This window comes from Oppia nitens, unplaced genomic scaffold, assembly GCF_028296485.1.
Source record: "Oppia nitens isolate AA-2021 unplaced genomic scaffold, nextdenovo-longstitch-racon4-pilon3 scaffold2_pilon_pilon_pilon, whole genome shotgun sequence".
NCBI classification, from domain to species: Eukaryota; Metazoa; Arthropoda; class Arachnida; order Sarcoptiformes; family Oppiidae; genus Oppia; species Oppia nitens.
Window position 1 is genome coordinate 7,632,563 of NW_026533210.1, and position 23,315 is coordinate 7,655,877.

At 22.3% G+C, this 23,315-nt stretch overlaps 2 protein-coding genes and 1 non-coding gene across 3 annotated transcripts; all 3 read left to right on the top strand.

The window, feature by feature from the left end:
* Positions 1-8,247: 8,247 nt before the first annotated feature.
* Positions 8,248-12,178, top strand: LOC128955989 (sphingomyelin phosphodiesterase-like). Its single transcript, XM_054301670.1, has 7 exons — positions 8,248-8,574; positions 9,629-9,802; positions 9,971-10,380; positions 10,568-10,628; positions 10,745-10,794; positions 11,080-11,248; positions 11,555-12,178. Exons 1-7 carry the CDS (start codon positions 8,329-8,331, stop codon positions 12,176-12,178), a joined length of 1,734 nt encoding a protein of 577 aa, XP_054157645.1. The 5' UTR covers positions 8,248-8,328.
* Positions 12,179-20,127: 7,949 nt separating this feature from the next.
* Positions 20,128-20,246, top strand: LOC128956450 (5S ribosomal RNA). Its single transcript, XR_008484515.1, has one exon. It is a non-coding gene; the product is annotated as a 5S ribosomal RNA (ribosomal RNA).
* Positions 20,247-21,426: 1,180 nt separating this feature from the next.
* LOC128956423 (uncharacterized) lies at positions 21,427-23,210 on the top strand. The gene is made up of 3 exons (XM_054302162.1): positions 21,427-21,708; positions 22,452-23,141; positions 23,197-23,210. Exons 1-3 carry the CDS (start codon positions 21,533-21,535, stop codon positions 23,201-23,203), a joined length of 873 nt encoding a protein of 290 aa, XP_054158137.1. The 5' UTR covers positions 21,427-21,532; the 3' UTR covers positions 23,204-23,210.
* Positions 23,211-23,315: the final 105 nt, after the last annotated feature.

Here is a 23,315-nt window from a genome sequence, read left to right on the forward strand (position 1 = left end):
CATAACAAAAGAGTTTCTGTTGTTTGTTATTTATTTTTATTTGACAGCACTTGTAGTTTTTTTGGGATTAATTCAATAGTCTCATAAAAATACGGTATAATACAAAACTAGCAAATAAGACAGCAATCATACTTTTATTTACTATACTATTATTATATATTAAATTATTGATTATATATTGTTTTTTTCATATATGATTATATTATAATGAAATAAATATTCTATATTAAAGAATATGAATTATTTTATTAATATTTTTTATATACTATGCAATAAATATTATATTAGTTATGCATGTATTTATGTTTTTATTATAATATTTTATTTTAATCTAGTTTAATATATACATTAATTATAATATTTATTTTTTGATAGTAGTAAACCAAATTGATAAGAAAAAATCTACTTTATTTTGTTTATATTTATAAATAATCAATAGTTTATTTAAATATAAGATTTAATTGTATAAGCAACTCTCAATTTATAATATATTTATTTTTGAAAAAATATCACTAAATTTTTTAAATGCCATTCAATATTAATATAAATACTATATATTATACAACACTTGCAAAAAAAAAATTATTACTAAAATATGGTATCAATCAAACATTTTTTGTTTTAGTTTTTATTATACTCTTTTTAAAGCATAAATACTCAGTTTATCAAAGTTTTTGTGTGTATTTTAAAGATTTTGCTGATTTGAACATAAATTTTGCATTTTGTCTAATGTTTCTGAAAACTAATGCCTTTATATATACATTATTTACATTTAGTTAACTTCTGTTAACAAAAAAATTATTGAGTCGTTTGCTATGTTTTTGTTAGTTAATCACAAAACTTAAAATGTGTTTATAAAATAGTCTTCAAAAGAAATAATGATTTGTTGATACATTTACTTCATTTAAATGGTTTGTCAATTATATATTTGTAAAAATAAGATAAATATTACTAATTGACAATATCTGGTAGTTTAAAATAGTTTAAGGGCTAAACGTGTTTATACTGTATATATATATTTTTAAAATAAACAGATAGCAAATCATTAAGAGGGCTATCATTAACAACAAATGTTTTTTGTTTTGTTTGTTAAACTGTTTCACTGATGATCTATGTTTTTAGTGGTAATATCGCAGAAAAAAATAATTTTATTTTTTTAAAACTGCTATTTGTTGGCAACCCTTTTGGTAGATATATACAAACTTTTTCTCATAATTAATCTTTCATTATGTTTGTTATTTTATTGACTATAAACACACAAACATATGAAAAATATCAAACAAAATAAGTTTTTTGTTAATTTTGTTGTTGTTGTTGAACATGACTTCAAATAAAACATTAATTTATCCGAAAAAAAGTAATAAAAATAATTTTTAAAACAAAACAGAAGTACTTTTAGGATAATTAAAACTCTACTATAATTTTTGTTGCAATTAATAAATATTAAAAGTCATTAATTTATTGTTTTAATACCAGTAAAATAATGTAATATATATTTATAAATTACAAAAAAATTACTGTACATTCAGTGTTCATTTAAATAATTACCGCAACACATATAGATATATTATATAAACATAGTTAACTAAAAAACCAAATATCAATTTATCAAATTTTTATATTAATATATATTTATGATTAAGTCGTATAATATATAAAAATTTAATAATAAAAAATGAAATAAATAGCACCAATAAAACTAATTTAACCAATTAATCTAAAAGCCTTTTATAATTAGATACATAAATATATTAAGTAACGGAATAATTTTATTTTAGTATTTAGTATAATTAATTAAAATAAAATTTAAATATTTGTTATACAATTTTTTTGTGTGCAAAAGTTTACCATATGTTTTGACGATTAAAAACAAGAGACTGGTTAAGAGGATATCATATAATTTTTGAAAACATTTATTATTAGTTAAATATCAATAGTATATTCAATAATACTAATAATAATTGGTCACAAAGTTTAGCCAAAGTTAAACTATTTGGTTATCTTTTATTTCATATGTCTCTCATTAATGCATACTTTCACTGACGACTCGGTGACGACGGCAGCCGTCACTAATAAACAACTATATAAATGCAAACCAACACTAATACTAATGGATGGGTCGGTCACTACCATTGATATGCATCGAGACATAACTGTTTGGTAGTACACATAAAAACTAATTGATATGTTAGGGTCTGAAACATAGATTTTTGAAAAAAGACATCACCAATTAGGTTAGGGTTTGGGTTGTAAGTAATATAATGTATACATAACAAAATAAACACATATGTATTGTCCATCCATATAAATGTATATATATATGGCTATTGTGTCAGTACTGGTCATTGTGTTTTTTTTGTCATAACAATATAAGGGGTCACCAAAACACTGGTCGGTTAGTATACCAATGTGTGTGTTTGTGTGTGTGTCCTATTTTATGTGTCAACATACATACAGTATATTATAATATTGTAAATATAATATAAAGTTTTTAATAATAATATTTTTGCAGCTGTTTTGTACCCGTAGTCTCCAATTGACAAGTCATTAATGATAACAATCATTTCAATTGTGTTTATAGTATTTTTTGTTAAGAAAATTATTCACACGCTTTTCATTGTAGTTATATATTGTAATATTTATAACAATTATATTTAATTAAATAACAGAAAATTAAAATAAATAAACTTTTTTTTTAAAAATTAAAATGATGCGACAATTTATAATAATTTGTTAGAATATACAGCTAATACACAAATATTATTAACTTGTTTTAAATAAGTTATTTAATAGTCATTTATATCAATAAATCTTTTATACTAATATAATAAATTTTGTACAATATCTTTGTTTAGTATAACTATAATTTTCAACTATTTATATCTATTTAAGTTTATTTAATAAATATGCCTATTGTGTTATATTATTATTATTATTATTATTATTATCATCATTAGTTAGCAAAAGGAAATTAACTTTATTTTCACAAATCCTTAAATATGAAAAACTACATAATATTAAATTATAATAAACAGTATATACAGTTATATAGTTTATAAAAAATTATGTTTAAAAAACGTGTTGTAACTTAAACAATATAATAAAGTTATGAATAGTTTAATTTAATTTTGTTAGTCATATTATTATTATTATTATTAAATACCTTAATATTGAAACTGTATACATTTATTATTATTACTGTATTTATACAAAACGTAACGTGTAATATAAATTTATATCTTTAAAATAACAATATTATTATTAACAAAAATTGACATTTATATCTATTTATATGTCATAATTTATATAATAAAAATGACACACAAAATAAAAAGTCACAATCAATTTGAATAGATCTTACGTTTGGGCTTTACATTCAATTGAAGGCTATTTAATGGGATCAGTGATGAAGATATTTATCTGAAAGAAAGACATTAAGCCATAGATTAGATCACAAAAGTAAAAGATTTGTCACAAGTATTACATCACAAGTAAAGCCACTCTTGAATTGTCAGAACATTAGTTGCAAAAAGATTTTTATTGTGACCAATATTTTCACTAAATATTTTTTTGTGTCTTAAATAATAATAATATTGTTAGATATTTATTAAATTATCAAAAATAATAAATATTAACAGTAAGGATCAACATATTGTATGACATACAGTATATTATATAATATAATTTATATTATTATTTGTGATATACTGTACTCACTTTTTTTAAATGTTTGAATAAATGTTTACAACAATTCATTAGTTTTACTTTAACGAGTAGTAGTGATCGGGAACTATAGCCCAAAAAAGGGTTGTCACTTATTTGCTTATAATGACCACTAATTTGTAAACCATGTATGTCTGACATTATGGTTGTGTTTCCATTAATCAATGAATGGGCTGTTAATTCACAAAAATGTTAAAATTAAAGGCATTTTTTCGTTTGTTTGGAAAATTCAATATACAGTACGTCTGCAATACAGCTGTCATAATGGGTGTCAAATGAATAATAGATTTTCAGTACATTTGAAAAACAAAATGCAAATTATTCTCAAAATAGTTCACATTTTACATATGCAATGCTCTAACCAATTGTATTTAATATTTAAGTTAATTATAGTTATTTAATATTAGAATTATTCAAAAATGAAAATCCATTTGTTTTAATTTAAATACAGTAATAAATAAGTTAATTGTAATAAAATTATATATATATATATATATTTTGTATATTTCGAAAAAATCAATTTTTATTTAAATATTAATAAATAAATATATGTTTTAAAATTTTTTAGATAAGAGTTTTCTAATACTTTTTATTCCCAGAAAAGAGTTTTAAAATAAATAAAAGATAAGTATTTTAAAAATAAATGAGAGAGAAAATGGATAAAATTTGTTTAGATATTTGCATTTATTTGAGATAACATTTTATTTTATTTTATTTTATAACATTTGGAGCCAACAAACAGTTACTATCTTTTTTTATTTTGTGGATAAATTATACACTAAAATGTTATTTGTATTTTTTCAATTGCAATAAATGTTTATAGTTTACTATATATATTATGAAGCACTCAGAAAGAGAAAGAGAGAGAGAGAGAGAGAGAGAGAGAGAGAAAAAAAAAGTCACTGAAAATCCAACTCATTTGAAATAAATTATTCATTGAAAGTATATAACAAACTGATTGCTGTCTTGCTTTTTATGGACACAATATAAAGTAAATTTGTATTAAATATTTAACTCATTGCTAATTATCAATGAAATACAGAAAGAGAGAGAGAGAGAGAGAGAGAGAGAGATTTTAAGCAGACATTGAAGTTTATGGCTATCAATATATGGACAAAAATAATAAATTTAATTTTCAAATAATAAAACTATTTATTCATCAAATTGTATCATCACATTAAACATTTATGATTTGAATGATATTTCACGGGAATTAAAAACATTTTTAGCATAACATAGTAAGTGATATACATATAAAATAATTTAATATTTTATATACAAATACTAATAGTATTTTATAGAAAAATAATTTACGTTAAGTACAGTATATAAAATTATATGTATTATGCATTAAGTTATTATATACGGTATGTGATATTGAAAGCATTATAATAATAATACTTTTAATGCAAAATACTTTTTATTTTTAAAAAAATTATTATATTATAAATGAAATAGTTTTATTCAAAAAATCTTATATATTTAGTTTTACTTAACAAAAAAAAATTCTGCATATATTATATTTTTTTACACAAATCAGCAACAAAATAATGTTTAACTATGATATGCAACACAGAGATTGAAATTTTTTTATTATTGAAAGCATTATTATTCAGGATTTGAATTATTATAAATTTTGTTGTTATATCTCTTATTATTATTTATTTTTAAAATTTATATTCATTTCATGAGTCTATGATTTTTTTGAGGTTTAAGTGTTGGATTGACTGAATCTCCTTACAAATCAAATGGGATATGGATTTCCTTTTTTTTTAATTATTTTAAAGTCCTATTATTATTGTCAGAATAGGAGAGAAACATTTTAATACACAATTATACAATTGTATGGGAAAATTGAATAATACAATAAATTTCCGCATTTTTTTCTACACATTTAGAAACCAAAGAGTTGGATAAAAAAATGAATATATAATAAATATTTGAAAATATTAATTATAAAAATATATATCATTACTAATGAATAATAAAGTAAACTATTGTTATATAATACAATAAATAGTAGTCATAAAATTTATTGTTAATAAATTATAGAAATTTATAGCAATTTAAAAGTTTGTAGTAAACATTTTAATTGTTATTATTATTATTTAAACTTTTAATTACAGTATTAGTTAACTTATACAATAATTAAACTAACAGTACCAATTAAAATTTATTTAATATAATTATAAATAAATTATTAACTCTCATAAATTACAATTTCTATGACTATTTAATAACTGGTTGCAACAAACAAACAAAAATCTATTATTTTTTACAAATACGAAAAACAATAACAAAAATCGCAAATAAAACAATGAGTTTTACTATGTATACAAAAAAAGTCAATAACAAACAAAATTATAGTTGTTTTTCTTCAAAAATATATGAAACTCTAGTTAATAACCAATTGGTTAGGAAAACATCAGTTCATTCATAGTTCGTTGACTTTTAGTACTTCTCAATCACAGTGTGTGTGTGTGTGTGTGTGTGTGAGAGAGAGAGAGAGAGAGAGAGAGAGACGACATACAAGTGCTGACAGACCTTTTCGGTCGAGAAAAACGTGTTTTTCTTAGCCGCAGATTTCAGAGCTCTCTCTCTCTCTCTCTCATGATATGTGATAAAAAATTTTGACACAAAAGCCATAACAGAAATATAAAAGTATTTCTCTGTTTTTCTTTTGAAAGACTGATCCCAGGGTTAGACAATCTCCGAGTTTATGTATAGACTTCAGATATATATATATATGACTAAATTGTTAGATAATTATATGTTTTCCAGTTTAATGTATTAGAAAATACTGTAGTATTTATAAAATAAATTTGAAAAAATTATTCAATGTCTCTCTCTCTCTCTCTCTCTCTCTCTCTCTCTCTCTCTCTCTCTCTCTCTCTTTCATTACTAGTCATCAATTGTATAGCCATTACTTGTAGTAGTAATTTGTAGAGAGTTTACACTTTAGGAAAATTTCTCGTTTGTTTGCTCTCTGAGAAACAGCTGAGAAATTAAGTGCAAAAATGCCATAAATTTGGTGGATATATATATATACCGGTATATATTGTACTGTCTCTCCCATAATAACAAACATATAATATATATATATATATATACTGTATATTCAGTGGGATTCCCTGTAAAAAAATCTAACTTAATATTTATAAGAGTTTTTTTTGTGGAAAAACTTCCGCAAAGTTGTTGTTGTTTTGCTTTTGTAGCAAAAATAAAAAGTTATGGCAAAAAACTGCACACAAAAAATCTTATTGAAACAAAATTTTTTTAGTTTTATTTTAACAAACATTTCTCATCTCTCAATTTCAATGTCTTCATATATATATATATACAGTATATGCTTAATATAAATATAACTTATTTAAAACATTATTTTTAAGTGTGATTTAATAAATTGTTGTAGTTTTTGTTGTTGTCAAACAGTCAATCATCACTTTTATGGATAAATTTATTTGTAATTTAGTCTTAATTATCATCCGTCTATATCATTAATTTTTTATTTGTTTCGTGAATACATTGTGTGTATATATATATATGTCATTGATATTATGATTAAGTGCTTTATCAGCTCATTTAGTTGTCGTCGTCTAAAAACTGTTTATTTTTGACAAACTATTATTGCCTTTTAATAATCAACATAAACGCAACTATATCTCTATGTATATGTATAATAATAATAATAATAATATGTGTATCTTATCGTTGCCATCGATGGTTCAGAAAAGCTGTGTATATATATAGTTGACCCGTCATTTCCATGAGGCATATGATTGGCTTTTTTTCCTACTCCGACACAATGCCAAACAATTTGTGCGATCATTAGCTGTTGTGTCCATTTGTCAAACAAAACAGTTTAGTTATAGATATTGATAACCGTTTTTTTTCTTGTGTTTCATGCATGCATTGGATCAATGATTTTTGTTTTCAGCCGTATTTGTTGACATTTCAAACAATATCATTATCATTGTAGTGTTATCTAATTGTTTTTAGATCCCATTGTGATAATAACTGTTTATAAAGTACTAGTATATATATATAATGGCATTCAGAGGCCAAATAATTTGATAATAATGTGACCCCGTTTTTTGTTTGGTAGATTGGATATCAATTTGTGATCAATTTGTTTGCAAAACTTCTTTTATATTTCAAAAAAATAAATATATATTTCATTTTAAACTTGATAAAAAAAATTTGATTAAATTGCAATTTTATCGCCAAATATATTTATCGAAAAATTTCACACATATATAAACTATGTCTATTCTATATATTCATGTTTATTAAATTAATTAATTAATTATTATTTTTAATTTATTTATAATTATTTATTTATTAATTTGTTATTTATTGTATTGTTTTTTTAATGTTTAAAAAATGTCATTAATTAGCCAGCAATTTATTAAATGCTTAAACATAGCATTTTGTTGTACAATATTTTTGCCAATTTTATTAACAACAGCAAAACAAATTGATTTTAATAACAATAATAATAATGTATTAAACATCGACAATGGCATCAAAAATTCAAACATCAATACCAATACAATCGGCGGTACAGTTGTTGCCGCTGACGACACCAATAATCACGGCTTTTTGATGGACTTACTATCAAATGCTTTTCGTTTACTTAATTTACGTAAAGTTGTCAAAGAGTTACACTCTGGCAAACCGTCTACCGGTACCAGTGCTTGTATGTCATGCAAGTTTGGCTTTGCTATGGCCCAACATCTGATCCAGTTTGGCAAAGATAAAGAAGAACTTGGATCCATTGCCAACTATTTATGTACTACACTGGATCTGGCATCTGGAAGGGTATGCGATGGGATGGTCGACCAGTTGAAGGTATATATATATATATACAGTATATATATTTGACTAACAATTTATTATGTTGCTCATGATATAGCATATTATTTAGACAGCAAAAAACTTGACACATTATAAGTGTCATAAATTTGCATATTAAGCAAACATTGTTATCAAAAAGCACTTAATAATACTCTCTTAAATGTTTGCCAAACAAAATTGAATTATTATTAAGTTTGTTTTTTTCTGTTATATTATTAATATATATACTTGAAATTTATTTATATAGTATAGTATATGTTAGTATCTAATTGAAACATGAATTATACAGTAATCTTACAGTAATATATGAAACAAATATGAAAACATACACATAATATACAACAACAACAAATAGTTTTAATTAATTAAACTGATTGATTGATTAATTTTTTTTTATTTGTAGAGATAATGATATAAACAACAACATACAAAAAGAGATAAGGGTTTCCAATTACAACCCAATAAATTACTGATTAAATCTTTTAGATCACATATATATAGTAAACTTTAAGCCAAAAAATAATAGTATAGTAAAACATATCGTAAGCAAAATAGCTATATATTAATGTTCAATTTCACGGCCATTGATTTCAAACGGAAACCCGACATTTCAAACAACAAATGTATTGTTTAAGAAAATTATATATATATCTAAAGTAAATACATATAAACATATCATCTCTTAAATGACTTAAATGTTTTTTGAAACCTATCGGAGCGGAAACACAAGAGTCTTATATACAGTATATTGTTTTTAAAAGAAACAATTTATTGCAATTGCATTGTTTGACTTGAAATTATTATTATTATTATTACAAGTTTTATAGCTATCGATAATTTATAGTTTATGTAGTAGTAGTAGTAGTAGTAGTAGTAGTAGTAGTAGTAGTAGTAGTAGTAGTAGTAGTAGTAGTAATAGTAGTAGTAGTAGTAGTAGTAGTAGTAGTAGTAGTAGTAGTAGTAGTAGTAGTAATAATAATAGTAGTAGTACTGTACTAATAAATACTAAAATTTTGTCAATAATATCAATGGTGTATTTATTTTTAAGGATGAATTGGTTCAAATCATCTCTCGGATCAATTTCAGTCCCAACGAAATCTGTGGCTCACTATTAGGCGAGTCGTGCGCTAAAGTCTATAATCCTTTGTATAACTGGACGCTGCCATTAACACCAATAGCCAAACCAGTCCTTAAATCATCAGCACAGAGATCTCAGCCCAAAGTAAATACAAACAGCGATTATTATCCTATTTTGTGTTTGATTGCTATCAATCGACAAAATACTTAATACATTATATGATAACTAATTTTTGTGTCCAAAACGAAATCTAATCGCTTCCGCTGTTGTTTTTGTTTCCCTTTTTTCTTCTCTATTTTTTTGTAAAAAAAGTCGAGTTCTCCTAAATTAAGAGTTCTTCACTTATCTGATACACACGTCGATCCCCTGTATGTGGAAGGAGGCGATGCTGTTTGTGGGGAACCGTTATGCTGTAGGAATGCCTCCTCCTCGTCGTCATCTGCAATAAATATGCAAAACAGAGCCGGTTTTTGGGGCGACTATCGAGACTGTGATATACCTTTAAGAACATTGGAACAGACCTTAAAGTTTATTGAGAGTACACATCAGGACATTGATTATATTATTTGGACGGGAGATATACCACCGCATGATGTCTGGAATCAATCACGTGATGGTCAGCTATCTATTATCAAATTGGTAGCCAAAACTGTGCACAAGTATTTGGGAAACATACCGATCTATCCGGCACTGGGCAACCATGAGTCGGCCCCTATTAATAGGTATTCAAATCAATATATCTCTTATTATATTTTCAATTTGGTTAAAGAATTGTAAGATTGTTACGAAAATCTTTTTATTTATTTATTTTTATGTATATATATTATATGATAAGCACAGAAAATAATTGAATTAAAAACAAAATTATTGATTAGATTTAACTGACATACCCTTCCCTTTTCCTTACAGTTTTCCCACACCTAATATACAAGGAGTGCATTCAATCTCATGGCTCTACAGTGCTCTTGAGGTTTGTTTTCTCTAATAATAATAATATTACTATTATTATATTATATTATTATTATAACATTTTGTTTGAATAAAACATTAATTTACAACAAAATCCTTAATGTATTTGAATTGCAGGACATTTGGTCGCAATGGTTGCCATCGCATACATTGCCACTAATCAAAAAGTATTGTATAATAAAACAATTATTAAATATTTAAATAATACAAAATTTATTTTTACATTTACTATTATTATTATTATTATTATTATACTGCATTGCTGTACACTATGCACAATACACTACACCCTACTTAACATTTATAAGGATAAAAACAACAAAAATATTTTTCATTAAGAGTCAGTCCTATTTGACAAATGGATTATAAATTTAATATTCATTAATATTTAATATAATAGCAAAACAAAAATTTTAATGCAACTGTTTTAATGTTTCATTACATCAATATAGCGGTGCCTACTATGCAGTGATGGTAAAGCCTGGTCTCAAACTAATCTCACTAAACATGAATTACTGCAATAACCAGAACTGGTGGCTACTGTTGAACGCCACGGATCCCGCGGGACAACTGCAATGGCTTATACGGGAACTGCAGGCCTCGGAGCTCATCGGAGAGAAAGTACATATATATCGACTTTGATTATTATTATTGCATATAAAATAATTTAATATTTGCAAACCTTTTTAAATATTCATCAAGTTTTTGAATCATCAAAACATTTTAGTTTAATTATTTAGTAAAATATAGCAAACATACTGCATATATATATATATATTTATATAAAATTTTCTAACAAATACTATAGTTATTTAATTGAATTAATATTTCTATCGAGAAATCTATTATCAAATGACTCATATAAATATTTTGCCTGTTTTTCGTCCAAACTTTTATCTAAAAATTTGATTTTTCACTATTTTAAAGGTTCATATCATTGGTCACATACCTCCCGGATCTGACGATTGTCTACAAATATGGAGCCGTAATATGAATCGTATAGTTAATCGATTTGAGGACACAATAACCGGTCAGTTCTACGGACACACCCATCAGGACGAAGTAGAGATCTTTTATGAAACGACAAGAGATGCCAAAAACAAAAACGGTGTTCACATCCGTCCAACAAATATGGCATATATCGGTCCCAGTGTTACCACTTTTGGTAATGTCAATCCTGGTTACAGGATATACACTATTGATGGCGATTACGATGAGTCTACTTATGAAGTACTCGACTATGAAACATATTATCTGAATCTAACCGAAGCCAACATCAACCGAGACTCGAAACCACTCGAGTATCGGCTATCATATACAGCTCAACAGGCACTGGGACTACAAGACTTGACACCTGATTCGTGGCATAAGTTGTTGTTGAAAATGAAAAACGATACCCAATTGTTCAATAAGTTTTATGAATATTTCTATAACAAAAGCGATAATATCGGTGATAATGTCTGCACCAGTAGACAGTGTCGTCGGGAAATACTATGTCGACTAATGAAAGCCATCGCTCACGACAACTATATTTGCAATAAATTCTTGTAATTTTTTGAATACAGTTATTAATATATTAATTATGTAATACATTGTTCTCAATTATAATTGTCAAAAATGTATTGATAATACATTTTACAGTAAATTATTTATCGAATTGATTTAATAAACCACTCATTTTAAACTTTATTTTTAAATATTTAGTTATTTTTTTCAATAAATAAACAATTTTTTATTTACAATTAAATGTTTAATTTTAATTATGTTGATAATTGGCTGAAATAAATAGTATTAATTAAATAATTACATTCATTTCTTGAAAAACCATTATTTTTTGTGTTTATTATTAAATATATATTGAAATAAATGACACAAAACTTGTAATAAATATCTCGAGAAATAATGTCCGAGACATCGATACTATTGTTGTGTTCGTATAAAAAGCAAAGTTTCCGTTGAATTGAAATCATTTATATTTAATCTTCCATTTCATTCACAAAATTCAAATCAATTGAAAATGAAAACCATTGCTATCGATGTCGAGTCTGAAGAGAAGAAGACACTTCCGTCTGGTGAAGAGCTGGGAACTAATGCCAATGAACACTATTGTTGTCGTACCTCAGGTCATACCATTGGAGGTAGAGGTAGTCGAGACCAGACGTCGCAGAAAGCATTCGGGAGGCGGAAGAAGTGGAAGACGAAGCCGTTTCCGATCCAGAAGAGGCCGATCGCGATCTGGTGACCGAAAGGGTGGTCAGAGTGGACCCAAAAAGTCTGAAGAAGAGACTGACGAAAGAGTCAAACGAGTCAAACTTGAGTCCAGAAGAGATTTCATACTGAATGAAATCAAGAATACCAGACATTCACAGCTTGATTTCGAAAGAAGGGCCAAAAAGATGGACAACAAAGTAGTGGATCTATACAGACAATACAGGGAAACTATGGATGAATTGGTGAACATTAGTCAGAAGAAAGATAATAAATGAGAGAGAAGACGAAGTGTGTCTCAGATTCAACAGAAGATTCAATGAAATAGATTTTTGTCAAAATTGTTATTTTTTCTATTATTTATATTTCAAATAAAATACTATAAAAATTCAATTCAATTTGCATTTAATTTCATTACCAAATGTTAAAACAAAATATTTTTTATTAAATTTTGTCTTAAATTATCATTGAAGTGATAACTCAAGAGGTTTTACCGTTAATTTCTTATGAAAAAGCCGTTAATTTTTTATTCAATTAAATCCGTTAAAAGTTTTTTAATTTAAATTTGAATTATTTGAAAATCTCGTGTAAATTATAATTAATTTAGTATTTATTGATATAATAAATTGATTAACACATTGAAGCCAGAAGTGGACGGCTTCTGGTTTCAAATGTCATCAAAGGTTAAGACAATAAAGGATTTGAAATCAGAAATCAGCGCTCATTTGGCTAAATATTATAGACTTGCTATCGATAGCAATCAATCGGATCTCTTCACAAATGGTGGTCAACTAAATGATTATTTATCGTCTGATATCTTCACAACTCATGAAGACATTGAAATCAGACGCAACCAAAGCGTCGGTTTAACAAAGACTGAAGAGATTGAAATAATACAATTGGACGACGAAGTGGACACTAATTCAAGTCATCAACTGATCGTTAAACAAGAAATATCTACTGAAGTGATTGTAAAAAATCCAATCAATTTAAGTCAGATATTTACCACAAGTAATGAAATGATTGAATCAGATGATGGCAATCATGTATTCGGAGTCAATCAACAAAATAAAGTTTTAGATGACAGCAAACCATTGATGACTAATAATTATATCGTCAGATCACAAGAATTGGTAAACAATTATTTGGATGACATATCAGATAATGAGTTAGAAATCAATAATTTGAATGACAATCGACTTGTAGTGGAAAATGTCGACAACTCTAAGGTCAGTGAAGACAATAACTCATTTTATCACAAGAATAATCAAATCATTCAATTGGATAACGAAATGGACACTAATGTCAGTCAAGAAGTGTTTACTAACGACAATACAATCACATCTAATAATAATAATAAGCATTTATTAACACAAATATTATTAAAGTGATGGAAATGGATATTAACCATAAATCTGAAGTTAACCAACAAAACAATAGTGAAGTTAATGTCAATAATTATAAATATAAACTATAAATATAATAATTAATTAAATAAGTATTTTATATAGAAATAGATGATTGTGTGGTTTGTTGTATTAAATCATAGTTTATGATAATTGTTTTATGTCTTACAGTTTTACAATCTTTGCAAACAATTAATTGAAAAATCAAAAAAAATATCAATAAAGTTATGAATAAAATTGTAGAGGAAAAAAATTATTAATCAAATAAAATAATTTTATATATATATATAAATTATATTAAATTACATTTTGTCTAATAATATAAAAGTATTGATCAGAAAATACATAAATGTTTGATATATTATTTGATATATGACTTTTCTGGTTCATTATCATTAGGATTATACTAAACAATCAATTTTTGTTTGAAAATAGTTGTAATTATAAGCATTAAAATTTTGTATTTATTTTTGTATAATAAGTTAGTTTAAATTATATAGTATACTACTGTTAATATTACCCAATAAAATATAAGAAAATCATCATTTTGTATATTATTATTATTATTATTATTAAAATATATTAATCTTTCGACTGAATTAATATGTGTAACATTTTCTGACAAAATATTACTAATAAGTTGTCTATTATTCAAATCAAATAAATTCATTGAATTTCTATTGAGAATCCAATAGTATGAACCACTTGTCATAAATATTGATCCATTTTTTAGTTTAGTTATTGAATCAATTTTGATGTCATTAATACATAAATTGTTTGTTTCATGAAATTCAATAGCATTTAAATTGATAATTTGTTTTAAATATTTTTATATTTTAATAATTTACATACATTGGAAAGTGACAGTATTTTTAATTCATTCTTTTAAATATTTTTATATTTTAATAATTTACATACATTGGAAAGTGACAGTATTTTTTAATTCATATGTAGAAATAATATCTTTAACATATTTTTATATTTTAATAATTTACATACATTGGAAAGTGACAGTATTTTTAATTCATTCTTTAAATATTTTTATATTTTAATAATTTACATACATTGGAAAAAGTGACAGTATTTTTAATTCATTCTTTAAATATTTTTATATTTTAATAATTTACATACATTGGAAAGTGACAGTATTTTTAATTCATTCTTTAAATATTTTTATTTTAATAATTCATTTCAGTATTTTTTATATTTTTATATTTTAATAATTTACATACATTGGAAAGTGACAGTATTTTTAATTCATTCTTTAAAAATTTTTATATTTTAATAATTTACATACATTGGAAAGTGACAGTATTTTTAATTTTTATATTTTAATAATTTACATACTGGAAAGTGACAGTATTTTTAATTCATTCTTTAAATATATTTTAATAATTTACATACATTGGAAAGTGACAGTATTTTTAATTCATTCTTTAAATATTTTTATATTTTAATAATTTACATACATTGGAAAGTGACAGTATTTTTAATTCATTCTTTAAATATTTTTATATTTTAATAATTTACATACATTGGAAAGTGACAGTATTTTTAATTCATTCTTTAAATATTTTTATATTTTAATAATTTACATACATTGGAAAGTGACAGTATTTTTAATTCATTCTTTAAATATTTTTATATTTTAATAATTTACATACATTGGAAAGTTTTAATTCAATTTTTGGTTTTTAATAATTTACATACATTGGAAAGTGACAGTATTTTTAATTCATTCTTTAAATATTTTTATATTTTAATAATTTACATACATTGGAAAGTGACAGTATTTTTAATTCATTCTTTAAATATTTTTATATTTTAATAATTTACATACATTGGAAAGTGACAGTATTTTTAATTCATTCTTTAAATATTTTTATATTTTAATAATTTACATACATTGGAAAGTGACAGTATTTTTAATTCATTCTTTAAATATTTTTATATTTTAATAATTTACATACATTGGAAAGTGACAGTATTTTTAATTCATTCTTTAWAAATTTTTTTWTTTTAATAATTTACATACATTGGAAAGTGACAGTATTTTTAATTCATTCTTTAAATATTTTTATATTTTAATAATTTACATACATTGGAAAGTGACAGTATTTTTAATTCATTCTTTAAATATTTTTATATTTTAATAATTTACATACATTGGAAAGTGACAGTATTTTTAATTCATTCTTTATAAATTTTTGGTTTTTAATAATTTACATACATTGGAAAGTGACAGTATTTTTAATTCATTCTTTATAAATTTTTGGTTTTTAATAATTTACATACATTGGAAAGTGACAGTATTTTTAATTCATTCTTTAAATATTTTTATTTTTAATTCATTCAGTATTTTTAATTCAATCTTTATAAATTTTTGGTTTTTAATAATTTACATACATTGGAAAGTGACAGTATTTTTAATTCATTCTTTAAATATTTTTATATTTTAATAATTTACATACATTGGAAAGTGACAGTATTTTTAATTCATTCTTTAAATATTTTTATATTTTAATAATTTACATACATTGGAAAGTGACAGTATTTTTAATTCATTCTTTAAATATTTTTATATTTTAATAATTTACATACATTGGAAAGTGACAGTATTTTTAATTCATTCTTTATAAATTTTTGGTTTTTAATAATTTACATACATTGGAAAGTGACAGTATTTTTAATTCATTCTTTAAATATTTTTATATTTTAATAATTTACATACATTGGAAAGTGACAGTATTTTTAATTCATTCTTTAAATATTTTTATATTTTAATAATTTACATACATTGGAAAGTGACAGTATTTTTATTTTTAATTCATTTACATACATTTGACAGTATTTTTAATTCATTTTTAAATATTTTTATATTTTAATAATTTACATACATTGGAAAGTGACAGTATTTTTAATTCATTCTTTAAATATTTTTATATTTTAATAATTTACATACATTGGAAAGTGACAGTATTTTTAATTCATTCTTTATAAATTTTTGGTTTTTAATAATTTACATACATTGGAAAGTGACAGTATTTTTAATTCATTCTTTAAATATTTTTATATTTTAATAATTTTTAAATATTTTTATATTTTAATAATTTACATACATTGGAAAGTGACAGTATTTTTAATTCATTCTTTAAATATTTTTATATTTTAATAATTTACATACATTGGAAAGTGACAGTATTTTTAATTCATTCTTTAAATATTTTTATATTTTAATAATTTACATACATTGGAAAGTGACAGTATTTTTAATTCATTCTTTAAATATTTTTATATTTTAATAATTTACATACATTGGAAAGTGACAGTATTTTTAATTCATTCTTTAAATATTTTTATATTTTAATAATTTACATACATTGGAAAGTGACAGTATTTTTAATTCATTCTTTAAATATTTTTATATTTTAATAATTTACATACATTGGAAAGTGACAGTATTTTTAATTCATTCTTTAAATATTTTTATATTTTAATAATTTACATACATTGGAAAGTGACAGTATTTTTAATTCATTCTTTAAATATTTTTATATTTTAATAATTTACATACATTGGAAAGTGACAGTATTTTTAATTCATTCTTTTAAATATTTTTATATTTTAATAATTTACATACATTGGAAAGTGACAGTATTTTTAATTCATTCTTTAAATATTTTTATATTTTAATAATTTACATACATTGGAAAGTGACAGTATTTTTAATTCATTCTTTAAATATTTTTATATTTTAATAATTTACATACATTGGAAAGTGACAGTATTTTTAATTCATTCTTTAAATATTTTTATATTTTAATAATTTACATACATTGGAAAGTGACAGTATTTTTAATTCAATCTTTATAAATTTTTGGTTTTTAATAATTTACATACATTGGAAAGGGACAGTATTTTTAATTCAATCTTTAAATATTTTTATATTTTAATAATTTACATACATTGGAAAGTGACAGTATTTTTAATTCATTCTTTATAAATTTTTGGTTTTTAATAATTTACATACATTGGAAAGTGACAGTATTTTTAATTCATTCTTTAAATATTTTTATATTTTAATAATTTACATACATTGGAAAGTGACAGTATTTTTAATTCATTCTTTAAATATTTTTATATTTTAATAATTTACATACATTGGAAAGTGACAGTATTTTTAATTCATTCTTTAAATATTTTTATATTTTAATAATTTACATACATTGGAAAGTGACAGTATTTTTAATTCATTCTTTAAATATTTTTATATTTTAATAATTTACATACATTGGAAAGTGACAGTATTTTTAATTCATTCTTTATAATATTTTAATTCATTCTTTAAATATTTTTATATTTTAATAATTTACATACATTGGAAAGTGACAGTATTTTTAATTCATTCTTTAAATATTTTTATATTTTAATAATTTACATACATTGGAAAGTGACAGTATTTTTAATTCATTCTTTAAATATTTTTATATTTTAATAATTTACATACATTGGAAAGTGACAGTATTTTTAATTCAGTATTTTTAATTCATTTTTAAATATTTTTATATTTTAATAATTTACATACATTGGAAAGTGACAGTATTTTTAATTCATTCTTTAAATATTTTTATATTTTAATAATTTACATACATTGGAAAGTGGAAATTGATTCTTTATATTTTTAATTATTTTAATAATTTACATACATTGGAAAGTGACAGTATTTTTAATTCATTCTTTAAATATTTTTATATTTTAATAATTACATTGGAAAGTGACAGTATTTTTAATTCATTCTTTACATTTTTATATTTTAATAATTTACATACATTGGAAAGTGACAGTATTTTTAATTCATTCTTTAAATATTTTTATATTTTAATAATTTACATACATTGGAAAGTGACAGTATTTTTAATTCATTCTTTAAATATTTTTATATTTTAATATTTTAATAATTTACATACATTGGAAAGTGACAGTAGTATTTTTAAATTCTTTAAATATTTTTATATTTTAAATATTTTTATATTTTAATAATTTACATACATTGGAAAGTGACAGTATTTTTAATTCATTCTTTAAATATTTTTATATTTTAATAATTTACATTTTTACATTGGAAAGTGACAGTATTTTTAATTTACATACATTGGAAAGTGACAGTATTTTTAATTCATTCTTTAAATATTTTTATATTTTAATAATTTACATACATTGGAAAGTGACAGTATTTTTAATTCATTCTTTAAATATTTTTATATTTTAATAATTTACATACATTGGAAAGTGACAGTATTTTTAATTCATTCTTTAAAATACATTTATTTTTAATTCATTCTTTAAATATTTTTATATTTTAATAAAATTGGAAAGTGACAGTATTTTTAATTCATTCTTTTAAATATTTTTATATTTTAATAATTTATTTTAATACATTGGAAAGTGACAGTATTTTTAATTCATTCTTTAAAATTTTTATATTTTAATAATTTACATACATTGGAAAGTGACAGTATTATTACAATAAATAAAAAGAATTATTTACTATTAAATGTTAATTTTAATTGTTTATAATATGCCAGAAATAATAGTTAACATGATAATTTATATCAGTATTACGTAAATATTATTAAATTTAATATATATATATACCGTATATAAATAATAATAATTTATCCATTAGTAGTGTTTGTTTTGTTGATACTATAGATTATAATGTAAGTATCGTTGAATAAGTTTTGTATAATATTAAAAATTATTAAATGAAAAAGTGTCTAGGACATCCGGTATTCTCTAAAATATATAATGGCTATTTATAATTAATTGCTAATTTTTATTGTTTTAAAACTATTAATAAAAGCATCTAGCTAATCTATTGCTAATGTCTAGGGCCATATCACGCTGAAAGCACCGGTTCTCGTTCGATCACCGAAGTTAAGCAGCGTTGAGACCGATTAGTACTTGGGAGGGACACCACCTGGGAATACCGGGTGTCCTAGACACTTTTTTATTTAATAATTTTATTTTTTAATAATTTTATTTTTAATAATTTTATTTTTAATAATTTTATTTTTAATAATTTTATTTTTAATAATTTTATTTTTAATAATTTTATTTTTAATAATTTTATTTTTAATAATTTTATTTTTAATAATTTTATTTTTAATAATTTTATTTTTAATAATTTTATTTTTAATAATTTTATTTCTAATAATTTTATGTTTAATAATTTTATTTTTAATAATTTTATTTTTAATAATTTTATTTTTAATAATTTTATTTTTAATAATTTTATTTTTAATAATTTTATTTTTAATAATTTTATTTTTAATAATTTTATTTTTAATAATTTTATTTTTAATAATTTTATTTTTAATAATTTTATTTTTAATAATTTTATTTTTAATAATTTTATTTTTAATAATTTTATTTTTAATAATTTTATTTTTAATAATTTTATTTTTAATAATTTTATTTTTAATAATTTTATTTTTAATAATTTTATTTTTAATAATTTTATTTTTTATTTTATTTTTAATAATTTTATTTTTAATAATTTTATTTTTAATAATTTTATTTTTAATAATTTTATTTTTAATAATTTTATTTTTAATAATTTTATTTTTAATAATTTTATTTTTAATAATTTTATTTTTAATAATTTTATTTTTAATAATTTTATTTTTAATAATTTTATTTCTAATAATTTTATGTTTAATAATTTTATTTTTAATAATTTTATTTTTAATAATTTTATTTTTAATAATTTTATTTTTAATAATTTTATTTTTAATAATTTTATTTTTAATAATTTTATTTTTAATAATTTTATTTTTAATAATTTTATTTTTAATAATTTTATTTTTAATAATTTTATTTTTAATAATTTTATTTTTAATAATTTTAAAGATTATTTTGAAGTATATTAACTTTTTAACCTATGGTTTTACCAAAACAAAATAAAAAACTTTTACCACAACTAATCGATACATTATTATATACATATATTTATTGATATTTCAAAATAATCGTTAATTTTATAAACAATTTATTTTGTTTATTATAAAAAATTGATTCAATTGAATAACTATTATCACACACACAGAGACCCTGATATATAGTTGTCGGCCTTCAATAGATATAACGGTCTTTATTTTAGTAGATTTTTTGATTTGAATTTGTTATTAGTTATAAAAATTTTATGTTTTTTTTTTATTATTATTAATTTGAAAAAACATTTTCATAGCCAAACATATTCATCCATCCATTCATTGATTTGATTATTGCAATGATTATTGTGAATAATGTGCGACAAAGTGTTGAAAATCGTTGGCGGGATTTGGTGGACAACGGCAAGAGATTTACCGGTATATCACCGAATGTCGACCCAAACACACCACCCGATTGGTTCAATGCAAACAAATTTCGTAAATCACAACAATTGGGACGAAAATATTACGGAAGGTTTGCTTATATCTTATAATTTTTTTTTCATAATATGACTATTATTTGAAAATAGTTTAGTAATACATTATTATGTTTCAAATATTTTTTTTTATTTAGTTTACATTTAAATTTTTAATTTTTAAATAATAAAATTTAATAAAATTTTAAAAGTATTCAATTTTATAATACTAATAATTTATATTCAATATTAATATTGCAAAATAAACTAATTAATAATTAGTAATTATTAATAATTAATAAATTATTAGAAAAATAGTCATTTTAAAAAAAAATTATGCTAAATTTATAATAAACTAAATTTAGTTTATTTAAAAAAATTATATTGATACTTAGATTTTTTAATAATTAGTATAATTATACTGTATTTTTATATAATGCTATATAAATTATTAATAATTTCTAGTAAAGTTGTTAAAACATGGATTTTAAATAATTATAAATTCATCACTTATATTAAGCAATTCAAAGTTTATTATATCATTGAAGGTTAATAAAAGTAATACAAACAAACAAAAGTAAAATTTTAAAAAATTGATAATATATAATATAATATAATATGATAAACAAATTATAGCAATTTTGCAAAATAATTATAAACATAATAATAAAATGATGTCAAGGGCTCTATGAATATGTAACTTACTATAAATATTCCAAACTATTATAGAAAACATATACAAAGTTATAAATAAATAACAACAAAATTAATATTTATTTTTTTAAAAACATCAATTATGCAGTTTAGGATTTGGTCAGTTTTTGGGTCTAATGGTAATGTTATATCACACGGAAGCGTACGCCACACTGACCTCTACGGGACAGTCATCTAATGTACAGAAATTGTTTCGCCGATATTTGTCGACATTAGTTCACGTAAAACATTGGTTTGATTTTGATCCGTTTGATGTCAACAGTCAAGCTTATCAATCGCTAAAATATGTAAGAGGTTTGCACCGACAAGTGGCCAGTATGTTGACCACTAAATGGGAACGGATGGAAGGCCGGGACGATTTACCCATTTCCCAGTACGGTATGACTCACGCACAGTTCGCTTTTACCGGTTTTGTGGCTCTTTATCCCAAACAATGCGGACTTCATGGACTATCCGACGATGATTTTGATTGTTTGCTATACTTTTGGCGAGTGATTGGCTACTGTTTGGGATGCGATGACCGGTTTAATCTGTGCAACGGAACTGCCGATGAAGTGGTCGGATTGTGTCAGTTGATGTTCACCAGGGAATGGTATCCGTTGATGAGCGCTGATCTACCCGTGTGTGAGGGCGGTGTAGAAATGGCTAAAGGCATATGTCTGGCAATGAACCAATTGGCGAGATTTATCAGTTATGATGTTATCATGAAATACTGGTATCCAATACTCAGTATTGACAACAAAACAGTTGAATTGCAGACATATTCAGAAATATTCTGGTATTATATAATCAAATATCAATTGAATTATTTCAACAAATTATCGATTTGTCAGTATATGATGTCGGCTACTGCGAGACTATCATTGAAAATAGCTGTTTGGTTGAAAAATTTTAAATACAATTTACTGGCGAAACAATATAAGGATAAACAATACGATTATAATCAAATTAA

Bases quoted from the DNA above. Each gene is read 5' to 3' on its own strand.
- LOC128955989 (XM_054301670.1), top strand. From the start codon at position 8,329: ATGGACTTACTATCAAATGCTTTTCGTTTACTTAATTTACGTAAAGTT. The intron at 9,803-9,970 runs GTAAATACAAAC...TTGTAAAAAAAG, and splicing joins CACAGAGATCTCAGCCCAAA to TCGAGTTCTCCTAAATTAAG. The intron at 11,249-11,554 runs GTACATATATAT...ACTATTTTAAAG, and splicing joins CGGAGCTCATCGGAGAGAAA to GTTCATATCATTGGTCACAT.
- LOC128956423 (XM_054302162.1), top strand. From the start codon at position 21,533: ATGATTATTGTGAATAATGTGCGACAAAGTGTTGAAAATCGTTGGCGG. The intron at 21,709-22,451 runs GTTTGCTTATAT...TCAATTATGCAG, and splicing joins GGACGAAAATATTACGGAAG to TTTAGGATTTGGTCAGTTTT.